The sequence below is a fragment of the Canis aureus genome, chromosome 8 (genome assembly GCF_053574225.1).
Source record: "Canis aureus isolate CA01 chromosome 8, VMU_Caureus_v.1.0, whole genome shotgun sequence".
Classification (NCBI taxonomy): domain Eukaryota; kingdom Metazoa; phylum Chordata; class Mammalia; order Carnivora; family Canidae; genus Canis; species Canis aureus.
The window spans coordinates 46,046,420-46,063,795 of NC_135618.1; the positions used below are offsets into that span (position 1 = coordinate 46,046,420).

At 48.4% G+C, this 17,376-nt stretch overlaps 1 protein-coding gene across 10 annotated transcripts in view; it reads left to right on the plus strand.

Annotated features, from left to right (window-relative positions):
- Window positions 1-329: 329 nt before the first annotated feature.
- Window positions 330-17,376, plus strand: part of CLEC16A (C-type lectin domain containing 16A) — a 196,676-nt gene continuing 179,629 nt past the window's right edge. For 7 of the 10 annotated variants that reach the window (XM_077906631.1, XM_077906632.1, XM_077906635.1 and 4 more), the window contains exons 1-3: window positions 331-574; window positions 11,887-12,015; window positions 16,133-16,266. In XM_077906631.1, the coding sequence (XP_077762757.1) occupies window positions 495-574; window positions 11,887-12,015; window positions 16,133-16,266 (343 nt within the window). In that variant the 5' untranslated portion in view covers window positions 331-494. Of the gene's footprint in view, window positions 575-11,886; window positions 12,016-16,132; window positions 16,267-17,376 lie in introns of all 10 variants that reach the window. The other 3 variants (XM_077906633.1, XM_077906634.1, XM_077906636.1) reach the window with 1 other exon arrangement.

A 17,376-nucleotide genomic window follows, 5' to 3' on the forward strand; every position in this document is an offset into this window, starting at 1 on the left:
CGGTCTACGCCATGCGATAGCTATGCTCAGCCTCATCGTGCAAGCTAACGATCGTGAGGACTGCGGTTACTTTGAAGCACCCGTCTTCTCGGGTTCCCTACTCAGGGCTGCGGGCACAGGTTCCCCCATTCCCGCCCACCATCCGATACTGCGGGCTCTCCTCCTCCTCTAGCTCCGCCTCCGTTTCCAAGGCCGCCGGCCCGCAGTTGCGCGGTGCACGCCGGGCCTTGTAGTCCGTTCGCGGAGTCCTGTAGGCAGTGGCCTCGCGGGCGAACTGCATTTCCCAGCGTTCCTCGTGGCGGCGGCCGTAAAGCGCGGCGGTCGAACGGCCGGTTCCGGCTGAATGTCAGTGCGGAGCTGTGGGCCGGGGAGGAAGGTGGTTGGCGGTCCCTCTACCACCTCCGCCGCTGCCTCCTCCGCTTGTGCTGCCGCTGCGGGCGCCCGGCCGCTCGGGCATGAGGCCGTGAGGCGGGCACCGGGTCGGGGCCGCCGACATGTTTGGCCGCTCGCGGAGCTGGGTGGGCGGGGGCCATGGCAAGTCTTCCCGCAACATCCACTCCTTGGACCATCTCAAGTGAGTGTGTTGGGGGCTCCGGGGGGCGGGGGGCGGGGGGCAGGCCGCGCGGGGCTGCACGTGGGGATGGGGGCGCCGCGAGGTGGAGGACGGAGAGGCACGGCCCGGGAGGGGTGGCGCGGCGGCGGGGAGCCCGGGCGCCTGGGTTCGAATCCTGACACCGCCGCGCCTCGCCGTGTGACCTTGGGCAAGTGGCTTAGCTGCTCCGAGCCTCAGTTTCCCCATCGTTAAAGTTAAGGGGACGAGACCAGCTGACGGATGCAGACTTCGCTGGGTGGTGGTGGTACTTCTCAGGCTGCACAGCTGAGGGGTCAGAGACCTGGACCTGGGAGGCAGGCAGATCTGGGTTTGAATCCTAGCGTGTGATTTTAGGCCTCGGCTTCTTCAGTTGCAAACTGGATATTAGTGACAGCAGCTGCTCCCCTCTGATTGCTTGGAGGGTAGGATAAAGGAATGCACGTAAAACTGGCAGCACGTACAAAAGTGCTCAATGAAGGGCAGCCGTTGAAACTTTTTATTTTTTTTTATTTTATTTTTTACCCGCCCCCCTCCCTTCCTGGAGTCTAAGGAGGGGACTATCAGAAGTAGAATTCCAAGGGCGGGCAGGTGGCCGACGCGGTTCTGGGAAGCAGGAGTGCACAGAACAAGCCTGGCAGGCAGACCCGCATTCAAACCGGCCCCTCTCCTACCGCTCAGTGGCCGTGTGACCTTGGACAAGTTACTTCACTTCCTTGAGCCTCTGGTCCCCATCTGCAGACGGGGAGAATGTGGATCTGGATCGTGCAAGGATTTAACCGCGTCCTGCGCAGAAAGAGATTGATCCAGTGTCTCTTACTCAGCAGGTGGCCAACACAGGGGTAGCTGTGTTTATCAAAGCTATAGGTGAGGGCTTCCTAGACCACCTCACCTAAAGTGCTTCCCCACCCCAGCTCCTTTCCGTCTTATCTTCGCCTTGATTTCATTCAGTGCCCGTCTCCACTATCTGCTTTTACTCTGTTTCCACTCCTTTTCTGTCTGCTCCTAAACTGGTCCTTCCAGGAGAGCAGAGACTGCTTGTTTTGCTCAAAGCTGTATTTCCAGCATCTGGCCCTGGGCCTGGCACACAGTAGGAGCTCAGTGGCTACAAAAAAAAAAAAAAAAGTAGAAAAAAAATGAATTGGGGACGGGTGCAGAGCATGCACACAAACCTAGGATTTTTTTTTTTTTTTTTTGGAGGGATGGGGAGAGAGGCGATGGAAAAGAGACTTTTGGGGAGGGAATGACTTCGGGGAGGGGGGCAATCTAGTATGTGGGGTGGCAGTTGGGTGGGGAGTAGGCAATCTTTTGCTTACGGGAAGAGATAGGCTGGTTTCCAGAGGGAGCTCCCAAGATTACTAATGGGAAGGAAAAAGGGGGAAGGCAGGGAGCAGAAGGGAGACAAAGGCCCAAGGAGAGGATTGGTGGGAGGGAAGTTAGTTGGGGCTTCTCGTTTGGCCAAGGGTTGGGGTGCTCTGCTCCTTAGCTGTGTCTTTTCTGGCACGGAGCAGGCGTTTCACAAATGTTTGTGGGTCTCAGAGTGGAGGGCAGGAAGAATCAGTATGTAGTAAGGAATGGTTTTAAGGGGGTGACGAGAGAGGACATGGGGAGGACAGAGGCACAGGACAGGATGGGGGTGTTTAGGGAAGCCAGAAATCCTAAAAGGGAGGGCAGCTGGACTGGAAAGGGAGAGGCAGAAGGATTTCAGGAATTTAGAGAGTGGGTGGATGTGGCTGAGATGGGGAGGATGGTTATCTAAAGGAGGTTAGGCATCCTGCCAGCATCCTGGCACCTGTAGGCTTTCACCTAGCTCTGCCTGCCTCCAGTCCTCGTAAAGTACTTTAGTAATATTGAATGCATGTGTGTGTGTGTGTGTGTACATGCGCGCACATGTGTGTGCCATGTACTTATTAAGGACTTCCTGTGTGTTATTTCCTTTAGTCCTCACAAGTCTGTGAGTTATAGGAGCTGTTATTGTTTTCCATTTTATAGAAGTGGAAACTAAGGTTCAAAGAGGTTAGATTACTTGGCCACAAGGTGACAACAACTGAAACAGTCAAAGCCAGGCTCTGACTTCAGCGCTCGCACCCCGTGCACGGGTCTTCTGAGTGAAACTGCCTCCTAAGTCAGTTTGGGAAGACTTTCAACTCAGTTGAGTCTTTCTGCCCAATGAGGCATCCTCACCCTCCAGCCAGCCACGGAATGGTAAAGGTTCTCAGATGCCTTTGAAGTATCTGGAACTGCCCAGGTATATTGTTTAGGTTGGGTGCTTTTGGAAACCCGAGCTGCCTGTCCTATGAGGCAGATCAGCTTAATCCATATTACAGTCTGAGGAACCTGGCAATTGGGATACTGCCGTGGGGCTTTGCAGATCCCAAAATGACTTGGAAAAGAGTGTCCTAAACAGCTAGTTCGCACCCCGGTGGTTGTGATGTACTTCATTTGGCTCTGATAGTAAACATCTTGGGCCTTAAGTACGGACCAGCTTGTTCCCTGAGGGAGTTCACAGGCTGGCAGGGGAGACCGCCATTAACGCCAGTGACCATACAATGTGACAAGTGCTGGGATCTCTGTAGGTTCAGGGTCCTGTAGGAACCCCTGGCAACTTTTTTGGGGAGGCAGCACCAGAGCAGAGTCTTCAAGGACAAGCAGGAGCCATTGTGTGGGGCTGCAGGATGTGAGAAGGGGATTCCTGGGGTTTGTGGAGTATCAAGGTGGGGTTGGTGGTTGTAGGAAATAAGGCTGCAGGTAGAATGGGGCTCGGGCTTCATCTGATAGGAAGGGCGACCAAGCATCCCAGTGTGCCTGGGACTGAGGAATTTCCCAGGATGGGACTTTCAGTGCTAAAACTGGGAAAGTCCTGGTCACACAAATATGCTCTGGGCTTGACCTAGGGCAGTGTGGGTGGAGAGGAAAGATTAAAAGAATTTAGAACTGGAAAAAAAAGTTTTTTGGACATGCAAAGCATCTAGGAACCCTCCCCGTTTTAAAAATAGATTTTTTAAGAACAGTTTGAGATTTAAAGAAAAATCAAGAAGATAGTACAGAGAGCTTGAATTGCTTTTGTTATTCTTCGTAACATTCTCAGCTTTCAATTTTTTTTTTTTCATTCATTTTCAGCTTTCAAACTGGAAAGGAAACTTTCTGTTAGACAAGGTTTTACTTTTGCTAAATACTGGAAAACCGTGTGCCTTTGGTCTTTGTGTACTGAGTCGAGTTAGAGACTCAGTTGAGGCAGGCTAAGATAGTAAGAGGTTATTTGCTACACGTCCCGGGTGATTTATTAGTCAAACTAGAGGCAAGGCCATGACATTGACTAATAAATGCCCACCAACAAGTAGAACCTTTACTGATGGAATTGTGTGATTGCTTAGAGCACCTTTAGCAGGAACTGCGAGTCCACAGACTGGTAGGAACTATTTTGGTGTTGTGTTGTGGCCTTAATCACCTTTGTGTGTGGGTCAACATTCTTGGTTGCAAATGACTGAAACCCAGCTGGAATTGCCTTATGCCCCAAATGGAATGGATTTGGAATTGATCCCTGAGCAGTCCCTCCTGGCTAAGCCTTGGCTGAGGCCAGGTGTTCAGACAAAGCTGTCAGTATGCGTCTCCAGTTCTTGTCTCTCCTTTCTTCTGTCAGTGTTGCTCTCAGCAGGCTGCAGGCTTACATCGTATCAGTCTAGCAATCCATGGGGGAAAAGGGAGCTTCTTTTCTAAATATCGAAGTCAGTATAGTTGGACCAGCCTGGGATCTCATGCCCGTCCCTGAGCTAGTCACTGTGGCAGGGGGTGTGGGGTGCTCTGACTGGCCCTTCTCTGGAGCCGAGGTGGCATCAGCTCCTCCCAAGCTAGTGGACAGAGAATGAGAAAAAGGTTTCCCATGGGAAAATCAGGAGTTGTTACCCAAAGAGAAGGAGAATGTATATCTAGCAGGCAGATGCTCACCTGTTCCTGGTTTAGTCAACTTTTGCCTAAGATAGCACTGATTATTTTTAAGGGTATAGTGTTGCCAGATTGATTTTTTTTTATTTTTATTTTTTATTTAGAATGTTGTATTCACCATATCACTTATAATGAGCCTGAGGCACCCATTATGTCAAGTCCAACTTTTTCCAACAGAGTGCTCTAGACTCTTTTGCCATCCAGCTGGTTTTGGAGCCCAGGTGAGGGCCCTCTAATGCAGGCTAGGGAGTCAGAAGCATCCTTGGTAGGCAGACACCCATTGGAATGGAAGTCTAAAGGATGAGAGGTGTGCCAGGCTGTAGGGAGCAGGGTGGACGGGGGGATGCTTTAGGCAGAGGAAATAGCATTTGAGAAGCCTAGAGGAGAGAGACAGGCTCAGGTCATTCAGCAAGGGGGTGCATATGGGGGAGGGGAAGTGAGGATCCCAGAGCAGACCAATGAGGCAGGAGAGGTCAAATCACATTAAGGAATTTGGACCTAAGCCTGAGAATAGTGGGCAGCCGATGAAGGTTTTTTTTTATCTGGAGTGCTATGGTCCAGCCGAAGTTTGAAGGGTGGGTCTGGCAGGAAGTGGGCATCCAGTTGAACTGCTGCCTCCTGGGAAGTGAGGATGACCTAATGCAGGGGTGTTTTCTTGTGCCACCTCACTCTGATGGGCCTCCTGTTTCACTCTGTTACACACACATCACAAGCCCACTTGTATGCATCTTTGTTCTCTCCACTGGAGCTCCCCCTCCTCTTTCTGCCCACCCATATGTCCAGCTGTATCATTGAAGTACCAGTTCTTCCATAAAAATTGCCCTGGTGACTTCAGCCAGCAAGAAGCTCTACTGTCCGAATGTCACTTGTTCTCATTCCCACTGTTCTGCTCAATTAACATATCATGTACTGTCTTCGCATTGCCAGAGTTAGACTAGCTGTTAGAAGCTCTGGGGTTTTCAAGCTTTATCCCAGCTGTGGGTTAGAGCCCCAGGAAGCTGGCCAGAGTTTCTTGGGCATGTCCTTTTGCTATCAGTAATGGTCTTACTTGATCGTGTGTTGTCTTTCCCAATTTGGGCATAAGCTTCATAAGAGACCTTGGTGGCTTGTTCACCTGGGAATTTTGTCTAATGCTGGCACAGGGCCTGATACATAATAAGTGCTCAACGAGTATTTGTCAGAGGATGAACAGAAGAGGCAAGTTCTGGCCAGGCTTTATTTAACAACGGCCTGTTCTGGCCAGTTTGGTCCCAGCTGCCATGCTGGAGCTGTGACTTTGTGTAGGGCTGAAAGCCATGCCTACACCCTCTTGTGGTTGCCAGCATCTCAAATCTCAGATCCAGTCTCACTGGCTGGCCCAGTTTGGCATCTTTCTGGGGTGATTCATTGGGAGAAACACTGTAACAACACCTTTCCCCAATCCTCTGGTCTCTGTACCCCGTGTGGAGCTTCTTGTCCTGCTGGCCAGGGGGCTGGGCACTGACCAAGTGTGGTTTCCAAGATACAGAGTGCTCTGCGTAGTTTCTGCCCTGGTGCTGAGCAGACCAAACAGACAAAGGCTCTGCATCCCTCTGTCCCCCAGACATTGTTATTTGGGGATGTGTGCTTTGGAGGAATGGACCTCTAGTCTCCTTAGGCCTCTGCCACTCTACTTATCCTTTCTCACACTTTAGCTTATGGCTAAGTTTCAGGATCTTCCGGTAGGAGCATCCTAGGAGGCATATTATGATATAGGTCATAAAACTTGTATGAACATAGCGTGTCTGTCTCTGAAGTGGACGTAATTATTGTTGACTGTAATGGTTTAACCCGTGAAATAAGTGACTCTTGAGAGAGTAGGGTCTGTGGAGGCAGAATTTGTTTACAATCCATCGTCTTTGGTGAGGAGCCTGTATATATTGCTTGTATACTGGCAACAGGCTATGGTGTTCTAGTTTCCAGGCATTTCAGACTCTTCAGCTTCTCTCTAGAGTTCGTGTGTGTGCAGGGTCTGATACTGAGATTCTACATCCTACAGAGCTTGTGCTGGAGATATTATGATGTTGGCTGTTTTCCAAAGAAATAGAGTAAGGGTCAGTTATCAGGACTGACTTCGAGATCTGATATGTATCATGCCTTTTTGGTTTGCTGTTTATCTGCTTGGTTACCTTACATGCTAAGCATTCATAACTTTATCCAAATGCTTGGCTAATAGCAGCATTTACTTTGTTGTTTGCATTTTCTATCCTATCATGGTTATAAGTAAGGGGTCTGGAGTCAGACTGCCTGGGTCCCCTGCATTGGGACTCTGGGCAGGTCCTCGCCTCCCGGAGCCTTAGCTCCCCAAAGCATCAACCCAGCGAGATTATTGTTAAGGGTTTAATGAGTGAATACATCTGAGGCACTCAGAAAAGGACCTAGCAAAAGGAGGGCCTAGTGCAGTGGCTTTGATGATGATGATAAAAATGTGTGTGCGCGCGCGCACACACACACACACACACACACACACACACGTTTGAGAGAAAATTTTTTCATTGTACCGGTGATCATTGTAAGAGAAAACTCTGTCCTGCCCTTGGAAACTTATCTGAGATAAGGACAGAGTCTTACACACAAAAGTGGCTACGGTAACATTGTTGATCATCTAAACAATGAGGACTCCTAATATCCAGCAGAAGAGTAACTGCAGTGTTTGTCTTGTCAGTGGTATACTATGTGGCCATTACAGATGCTTGCAAACAGTTGACAATGACAAAAAATGCTTTTATTACCTGAAGGAGGGAGGTGGGAAAGAGGAGCATGGAAATACCCATGAGCTCAACTATGTGAATATCCACAGCAAAGCAAAAGACCCGAGGAAATACATCACATTCCAAGCAGCGCTCATCTCTGGGCAGTGGTGTTATTGACATCTCTTTTGTTGTTGAGGTGTTTAACCTTCTTAAAATGAGTGTTACACTGAGAATCAGAAAGTTTTGAACTATATTAATATCTCTAGGTAGTTGAATTGCTTGATCTTCCAAAGCTCTGGCATTCGATGCAGCATTAAAATATTAAACCTTAATCCATTCAGCTTTTTTCCCCAGTACATTTCAGCAAACATGTATTGAGGATCTCTTCCTTTCTAAAACATTACCCAAAACAGTGTGTTAGGGCATAGTGGGTGTGAAAAGATGAGCAAGGTGCAGGTACAATAGAAGAAATCTGGAGATTGAGATGTAGTGGTGGGTATTTGCATCTACCAACAACAAACATTTAGAAAATGAGTATTTCAAACACTACCATTTACAGCAGCATCGAAAAACATCAGTTACCTACAAATAAATCTAACACAAGATGTGCCAGACCCCTATCACAGCCAATACTGAAAGAAATGTAAATGTCATGATGTTACCTAATTGTAAGGATGTCAGTTCTCTCTATATTTAGCTATAGATTTAGGGCAATCTTAAAGGAAATCTTAGCAAGTATTTTTGTGGAAGTTGAGAAGGTGATTTTTAAATTTATACAGGTAGGTAAAAGGCCAAGAATAGCCAAAATAATAATGAAAAAAAAAAAGAAAAAAGTTGAAGGACTTCCATTATCACATAGCAGGATTTATGATACAGCTTAGCATGGTATTAGCACAAAGGTAAATGAATAGATCAATGGAACTAGAACATTCAGAAAGAGTTCCCACATGTGCAGTCATCTGATAAACGACAGAGGTGACATTAGAGTGCTTTGGAGAACTCAGGACCTTTTCAGTAGTTGATGCTGAGTCAACTAGATATCCAGAGGGGAAAAAACAAATTTTGGCCAGTATCTTGCCCAATACACAGAAAAATGAGTTCCAGATGTATGCTAAGTCAAAATGTGCAAGGTAAAACAGAAAGTTCACAGTAACAGGTGCTTGCTACCCTGCCGTCTCCTGCTTCTGTGACCAGGGCTTGAGAACTGCCCTCTCTGGCTCATTGCACGACCCCTGGCCCTCAGCTTCTGGGATCTGTAAGAAATAAGTCTTGTGGCTCTACTTCCTTTACGTGGGTGTCTTGAAACTACACCTTCAATCAAAAGGACCCTGTGGGTTTCACTTCCCCAAGGTGGGAGCTCCCATACTAAGGGAGCTTCCTGCTGCCCCCGTGTGGGTGGCTGGTGCCTCTTCATTCAACTGCATATTCTTAATTCAGCATTCCAGCTCCCCCTTCTCAACACAGAAGGCTTCACTAAGAGATACCAGGATTTAGAAATCAGGGCTGGTCCTAAAGATTTCAAACTCTCTTATCCCTCTTGGGGGTCTTCAGAGCGGACCCGCTTACCCAGGCCTCTGCCTTTCCCACCGGGTGAAGAATGTGTTGGTGAGATGCTGTGGGTGCCATCCTCTTCATAGAGGGAAACACCAGAGTGGGGAGGATCTGCCTTTCCCCACCTCCACCCCCACTCCCCATGCTGCTGAGGATGCCTGTCCTGGACGGTAGGGGGTATACTGTGGGCCAGATGCAGAGCGTCACTGATGGCCACAGTGTAAGTGATGCAGTGGCTCTGAAACGTCAGTGGGAGCTGGTTCAGAATGCAAACTTGGGGCCCTGCGCCCAGGAGTCATCTTCGGCAGGGGTGGGGCGGGGTGGGTCTCAGGTGGGAAACTAGAAGCTGCAATTTAAAGAGGATTTTGTTGGAGGGGGCCCGTGAAGCACAATTCGTAAAACTCTGCTCTTTGAGCTTCTTGAGGAGAAGGCACGGGAGAGGAGGTGGAGGCAGAGGTTCCCGGGTGGGTCCTCCCACGATTCATCCAGGGTGCTTCAGTGCCATGGAGCCCCCTTTGCACAGGGGGGAATGGCCTCCACACCCCCGCGCAGTCCTGCTGGTACATTGGGCACACGTGGTGGAGATTTCTAAATTTGGAGAGGTGTTCTAGTTGTATGTTGCACGCAGTCTTTAATTGATTACATGATTAAGGGACTCCTTAAACTGTCTTTCAGATGTAACGAGCAGCAACAACATGAATACATAAAACCCAGCCCCCTAAAGCGGATTAGTCCTTAGGGTTCCAAGGTTCTCCTGATTTATTATACCCTACCTATTTTTAGAGACTTTCAAAGTAGGACCCTACCTATTCTTTCCCTGCCTTGCTCTCACCAGCCTCACCTCCAGACTAAAGATGGTGATAACGTCAGGAGGTGATTCTTCCTGAATCCGTCCCTCTTGCTGTCCCCCTTTTCTTCCCAAACCATGACAGCTGAAGTCAGTCTATGGGCCCTGGAGACGCTGGTTTTTAAATTTTATTTATTAAATTTATAATATTTTTCAAGTTTGTAAGTTCCGGTTAATTAACAGTGTAATTAATTTCAGGTGTAGAATTTAGTGACTCATCACTTTCATGCAATACCCCGTGCTCATCCCAACAAGTGTGCTCCTTAATCCTCATCCCTCTTTTTACCCCTCCCCCCCTCACATCGCCCTCCCACCCCGGGGGCCATCAGTGTGTTCTCTATAGTTAAGAGTCTGTTTCTTGGTTTGTCTCTCTCCCTCCCACCCGTGTTTGTTTCTTAAATCCCGCATGAGTGAAATCACATGGTATTTGTCTTTCTCCAACTTACTTCATTTAGCATTATACTCTCTAGCTCCATCCACATTAGATACAGAAATGCTAACTCAAAGGGAGTGGATGCCTGGCTGGCACAGGCCATACAGCATGAGATTCTTGATCTCAGGGTTGTGAGTCAGCCTCACATTGGATGTAGAGATTACTTAAAAATCTTAAAAAAAAAAAGACAACTCTGAGGGAAGGGGAGGGAGGCGCTTTTGGGAGCCAGGAGGCAGGGGCATCAGCATCTTCAAGTGGTCTTCGAGGGATGTATGCACTCAGATGTTTATAATAGAACAAAAATAGCCAAATTATGGAAAGAGTTCAGATGCCCATCAACAGATGAAGATGTGGTCTATATAGACAATGGAATAATACTCAGCCATAGAAAAGAATGAAGTCTTGTTGTTTGCAACAGTGCTCTCACGAACCGTGCAGATGGCACTCCTAGGGCATCTAGCCAGGCACTAGGTCCCACACTGCCCAGGACTGGCCTCGGTGATTCTTTCTATTGCCTTGACCACCAGTAGAGGCCTGAGGATGGGACTCAGTCTATCTGCCTCTACCCCTGCGGCAGGCACAAGCCTGGAGCAGCAAAGGCCTCCCAGGAACATTTGGTGGGTAAAGCACAGGGCCTTAGCCTCCCAGACCTTCCTAACTTCAATCTGTACCCAGCAAAGAAGGTTGATGCCTTGAACTGCAAGCCACCTAGTTCATTTGACCTATCAGTTCTGATGGGTTTCAAGGGTTGTTTTAAGATGAGAGAGAATTCGAGCATAGCAGGGAGGGAGAGGGAAAGATAGTTTTTTTTTTTTTTAATGATAGTCACAGAGAGAGAGAGAGAGAGAGAGAGAGGCAGAGACATAGGCAGAGGGAGAAGCAGGCTCCATGTACCGGAAGCCCGACGTGGGATTCGATCCCGGGTCTCCAGGATCATGCCCTGGGCCAAAGGCAGGCGCTAAACCGCTGCGCCACCCAGGGATCCCGGAAAGATGGTCTTTAAGCAGACTCCAGGCTGGGCACAGAGCTGGATGTGGGGCTTGATCCCACAACCCTGAGATCATGACCTGAGCTGAAACCAAGAGTCAGATGTTAACTGACTGTGTCCCCTGTGGCTTGCTGGTGTGCAAGTAGGGGAGGAGCAGAAGGAAAGAGAAGCAGATTCCACGCTGAGCAGGAAGCCCAACTCAGGGCTAGATCCCAAACCTTGCGATAGATCACAACCTGAACCAAAATCAAGAGTTGGGTGCTTAACCAACTGAGCCCCCCCATCCGCGGCACCCCCAAGGGTAGTCTTGATTGCCTGTGGTCTTTGCCCCAGCAACTGACTGGTGTTGAGACTTCCAGGCCCTAATCTGCAACTCCACCCCTCTAAGCTCTGCATCAGCCTGGCTGAGGGTTTTAGCTAGACATTCGGCCTGGGCCATGTGTCTCCACTTGCTCCACCAGCATCAGGATCACCTGGGGGGTGTCGAAAGGCCCGTGAGTCCTGCTGGTTCTGAGTCTCCAGGTGGGCTTCAGTAGCCCCCACTTTACCCAGTTCTCCAGGTGATTCTCTTGCCACTGGAGTTTGAGGATGGCTGTCTTTAGGGCCTGATTCTCTCATATCCATTTGGGTTGGTGTGTTTCTGGTTAACACTTCACAGCATCATCTGCCACTTTTCTTACGTGGAGTAGCTGCTTCTACGAATGGGAGTTGTGCTAATCACATCTGAAAGAGCACTGCCAAACTGTCCCCAAAATGTCACTAGTGGTCATGGAGTCTGGCTTTCATTTCAGTTGGTAATCCTTAATGTTCTTTCCTTTCTGTCAGGTATCTGTACCACGTTTTGACCAAAAACACCACAGTCACAGAACAGAACCGGAACCTGCTAGTGGAGACCATCCGTTCCATCACTGAGATCCTGATTTGGGGAGATCAAAATGACAGCTCAGTATTTGAGTAAGGGTTTCCAGTGTTTTTTGTTTTCTGACTCTTCTTCCTTTGAATATTCTTCTAAATGTATACCATGAGTCATTCCTGATGATGTCAGGGTTTGACACCAATTTGGTCTTGGGCAGATATGTATATCTATATAAAATGTCCTTGAAACACTGGAGAAACGTAAGCTGACAGTGGGAAAGTGAGGGAAATGAGTGTCTCTCGAAAAATCTGAAGACATTATGAATCATTTTCCAAGTCGCATCTGATGATCTCCCTGAAGGAAGGGGAAAACATCCTGGGAAGTTCGCTAAGTGAACTGAAGAGCCCTTGCTGTGGAGAGACTAAGGGCTCATATTTATTGTGTATACTGCTGGGCAGGCCCAGTACTGAGCTCTTGATGAGATAATCTAAGTCTCCCAGCTGCCCCTGGGTGGAGGCCCTGCTGTCATGAGCATCGCCATTTATGCTCAGGGTGGCACAGCTGGGAAGCAGTGAAGGGGCTTCTCATTTGTGTACTTCCCCGATGAGCAATTTTAGGCCTGCCTCACTTTCCTTTTTTTGTTTTGTTTTGTTTTGTTTTGTTTTTTTGGGCAAGAGAGATTCTTAAGCAGGCCCTATGCCCAGCATGAAGCCCAATGCAGGGCTCAATCTCATGACCCTGAGATTGTGACCTGAGTTGGAATTGAGAGTTCGATTCTCAACTGACAGCGCCACCCAGGCGTCCCTCTGCATCTCTAAAGGAGAGAAATTTCCTGCCCACTGCCTAGTACAGATTAGGCACTCGAGAATTGTTAGCACATGATAATTTATAAAAATGTCCCTATTGGAGAGTTAAAAAAGCAAAGGCTGAAAGCCATGGATAGATTTCCCAGTAGACCTGCTCAGTGTCTGAGTGCAGAGGGATCTGGGTTATGATAGCCACCAAACATTTTATTTTTATATAAAAGAATCTCAACTGTAAGTATTGAGGCCACGTTAAACCCATTTAAAACAAAAAAAGGTGTTCCGTTTCTAGCCTGGCTTCTTATTAGATATTCTGGTTTTCCAGATCGCTCTCTGTTTTCATCAGGAGGGTTATCTAAGATAAAGCTATTTGTGGAAAATGCAAACTGTGACACAGGCCTTTTCCCCAGAGAAGAACATGAGTAAAGAAGGAGATGTTGCCTGCAAATGGGGCTGGATTCCTTTAAGAAATCGCTTGGTTGGTTGGTGTCTGTTTTGGAAATGTGAATGCTCTTTGGGTTGAAGGTTAGAAACATGTCCCCTTGATTAGAGTGGATTTTCTTTCTTTTTCTTTTTTTTTAAAGGTTGTCTTTATTCATGAGAGATAGAGGCAGAGACACAGGCAGAGGGAGAGGCAAGCTCCCTGCAGGGAGCCCAATATGGGACTTGATCCCAGGGCCCCAGGATCACACCCTGAGCCGAAGGCAGATGCTCCACCACTGAACCACCCAGGTGCCCCTAGAGTGGATTTTCTGAACCCATCTGTTGTCTGAGAAACTGCTCAGCTCTTGGAGGCTCCATGATTCCTAAGTCCCCAGTAGGGTCCCCAGGAGAATTTGCTTTTAATCCATTTCTTTTAGAATAATTTTAGATTTATAGAAAAGTCACGAAGATGGTACAGAAAGTTCCCAATGTCTTACCCGACTGGGGTGCGTTTGTCAGAAGGTAACCGTGGTACATTAGTGTTAAGTAAACTCCAGGCTTGATTTGGATTTTGCCAGTTTTTCCATGAAGACCCTCTTGCTGCTCTAGGAACAGAATCCAGGTTCCCACAGCACTTTTAGTTGTCATGTCTACCCGGCCTCCTCTGATCTGTGACAGATTTTTCAGTCTTCTATTTTTTTCATGATCTTGTTTTTTTTTTTTTTTTTTAAGACTTTATTTACAAGAAACAGGCAGAGACACAGGCAGAGGGAGAAGCAGGCCCCCCATGGGGATCCTGATGCAGAACCCCATCCCAGTACCCCAGGATTATAACCAGAGCTGAAAGCAGACACTCAACCACTGAGCCACCCGGGCACCCCAACCTTGATGGTTTTGAGGAGTACTGGTCAAGGGTCCTGTAGGATGCCCACCCCCGCCCCCAATCTGGGTTTCTGTGATGCCTTTCTCATGATTAGCCCGAGGGTTATGGGAAAGAATGCCACGGAGGTGTGGTGCCCTTCTCATCCCACCCAATCAGCAGTGAAGACATCTACCTGCTGTCTGGTGAGGTTAATCTGATCACTTAGTTAAGGTGGTATCTGCCAGATTTTCCTACTATAGAGCTGTTTCCCTCTCTGCTGTTCTTTGAAAGAGAGTCGCTCAGTTTAGCCCACCTGGGGCATGGGAATTTAGCTCCACCTTCTGGAAGGGGGGTAGTGCATATCTATATGTTTTTTGAAATTCTTTTGCATGGGGAAGATTCATCTCTTCTCCCATTTATTCATTCAGTCATTTATATCAATATGGGGTCGTGGATGTTTATTTTACTCTTTGGGTTAAAGTATATTGTGGATCCAATACTGTGTTATTAATACTAAATTAAAACAGTATTGTGGATTAAAGTATACTTTGGATCCAATCTGTATTATTTATTCTGTTGCTCCATTTGCCCCAGCTTGGGCACTGGGGCACTTTCAGGTTTGGTTCCTGTGTCCCTTTGACACACCCCTGTCCTTCTGGTTTTCTTGAGCACTGCCTTACTTCCCTGTACTCTAAGATGCTCCAGGCTCATCTTATATTTTCCCTGCCCCAGATCTAGAATGAGCCATTTTTCCAAGGAACCCCTCCACCTCCCCTGGGGGAGATATAAAAATCCAGGCTCCTGGATTTCACACTAGACCTGCAGAATCTATCCCTGGGCCAGAGCTAGGTCCAAACATTTTAACAAGTTCCCAAGTTGGTCTGGTGCTACAATGAACTTGTTGGGTGATGCTTGGGAGTCACTGATTTATTCAACCTAAAGCGAAGGGAGACAAAACAGGTCAAATGGGGGGCACCTGGGTGGCTCAGTGGTTGAGTGTCTGTCTGCCTTTGGCTCAGGGCGTGATCCTGAGGTCCTGGGATCAAGTCCTGCATTAGGCTCCCTGTAGGGAGCCTGCTTCTCCCTTTGTGTCTCTGCCTCTCTCTGTCTCTCTCATGAATAAATAAATAAAATCTTTAAAAGAAACTAGGTCAAATGATAGAGATCAATGTGCAATGGCATTTGTAGGCAGACAGGTTCCCCAAATCAGAAAAGGTTTGAGTTCATGTTTTTCTTTTTCCTTTATTCATTTACCTTTTCATGAATTCAAACAGAAGTTATGCAGCACTGAGCAAGTGCGAGGCCCATGATCCTGTCACTGTGCAACTGACAGTCGAGACAGATCCCCAGAACCAAGTGACAAGACCCTCGTGACTGCAGGGACCTGTTCTGGGTATCCCAGATGAGAGATTACCTGGTTTTAGTTTGCATTATGGAGACCACATAATGAGAAAACACCATTTTCTGCCTTTCAAGAAAGGCATCAGAGGGTTCCGTCTCCATTGCAAGACTAAAAAAAGCCAGCACATACTCCCAAAGGCAATGTCCCCAGGCTGCATGTAGACAGATGTCCTGTCCAGAACAAAGGCAGAAGCTGACCTGGGCACTGTGTTGCGCCCTCCCCCCCCAACAGCCCTTTCAATCCCTTCCAGTCCCCGTCCCCCCCCCGCAAATTTGAAAACTCTTAAACTCTTTTAATAGCATTATCTTGCCCCTCAGTAGGGAACTCCAGGTGGTGGTGTTTAACATGCAAAAATACCAAAGCAAAGGAAAGAGGCCTAGTAAGGAAAACTAAGAATAGTATTTGTTGGGAGAATTTGCCCATCGGGTTTCCCACAGCACCGGTAGATGGTTGTGTATCGTTTAGTGGCTAAAGATCTTCCCAGGCCCAGCATGGTGCTCACATTCTGGGGAGAGAGGGTGGAGGAGGACGGCATCAGTGGGGAAGCCGGAGTAGGGGATATGTGGGGTGTGGGGGGGCTTGCTGGTGGTGTGATCTGCTGCTCTGCAGATGCCTTTGGGGGTCAGGGGCAGTCTACACCCATGTGCTGTGCACACAGCTGGAAGGATGACTTGTATTTCCCTGGGTAGAAGCCCACCACTGATGCTCTTCCATTCTCTCCCCAGCTTCTTCCTGGAGAAGAACATGTTTGTTTTCTTCTTGAACATCCTGCGGCAGAAATCCGGCCGCTATGTGTGCGTTCAGCTGCTGCAGACCCTCAACATCCTCTTTGAGAATATCAGTCACGAGACTTCACTTTGTAAGGACAACCCTTGACTCTTGCCTCCCTGCCACGGAGCTTTGGCAGCATGGAGTTTGGGTGGTTTCCGTGTTGCTTTTTGCATGTCTGTTCTTTCTGTATGTCTTAGCATGCTTGGGCTGCTATAACAAGGATGCCCGAGATTGGGTGGCTTGGACCACGGAAATTTTCTCATAGTTCTGGAGGTTCCATCAGGGGTAGTTTCTGGTGAGACCTTTCTTCCTGGTTTGTGGATGACTATCTTATTGTTTCTGGAATTGCCTTTCTTGTTGTGTGTGCATAGAAAGAGTTCTGGTGTCTTCTCTTCTTATAAGGACACCAGTGGTCTTTGATCAGGGTCTCACAGGAGGGCTTTGTTTAACCTGAATCACCTCCTTAAAGCCTCTCACCTCTCTAAATATAGTCACTTTGGGGGTTAGGGTTTTCCTGTGTGAATGGGGGTATCCTGCAGTTTGGTCCATACCACCATGTTTATCCCTGTGTGGTGTGGTACCCTTGAGGGGCTGAGTGATTCTGGGCTATTCACGTTTTTTTCCTTGTAACTTTTTGGGATCACTGAATAATCAGCCAACAGAATAAGTGTTAGAGGCAGCAGGGTGAGGAGGGAAGGGCCCAGGAGCATGCAGGAGTGTGGGCTTTGGCAGCTGACCTGCCTCCCTCACCCCCACCTCCTGGCTGGCGAGGGTGAGACATGGAGCTGCCTCTCCACCCTCACTAAGCCTGACTCTTCCTCCGAAACAACCGCCCAGTGAGGCAGGTGTTGTCAGCATGAAGAGCTCCCTTGATACCCAGGGAGTTCTAGACAGTGGCCCATGGTGAGCACTCTGGCGATGCCAGAATCCATAAGGGGTCTCAGTCCAGCTGGGTTAGTTCATTGGTGCAGCTGCGGGGGCGGGGGGGTGCCCCCGGAGGACATTTGTCAGCATCTGCAGACATTCTCTGTAGTAATGGGTGGGCAGGTGGGAGTGTGTTGGCATCTGGTGGGTAGAGCCCAGGGGTGCTGCTAAGCATCTGACAATGCGCAGGACAGCTCTCCACCCCCCCCCCCCCAAAGGATTATCTAGTCCCAAATGTCAGCAGAGTCGAGGGCGAGAAACCTGGTTCAGCTCC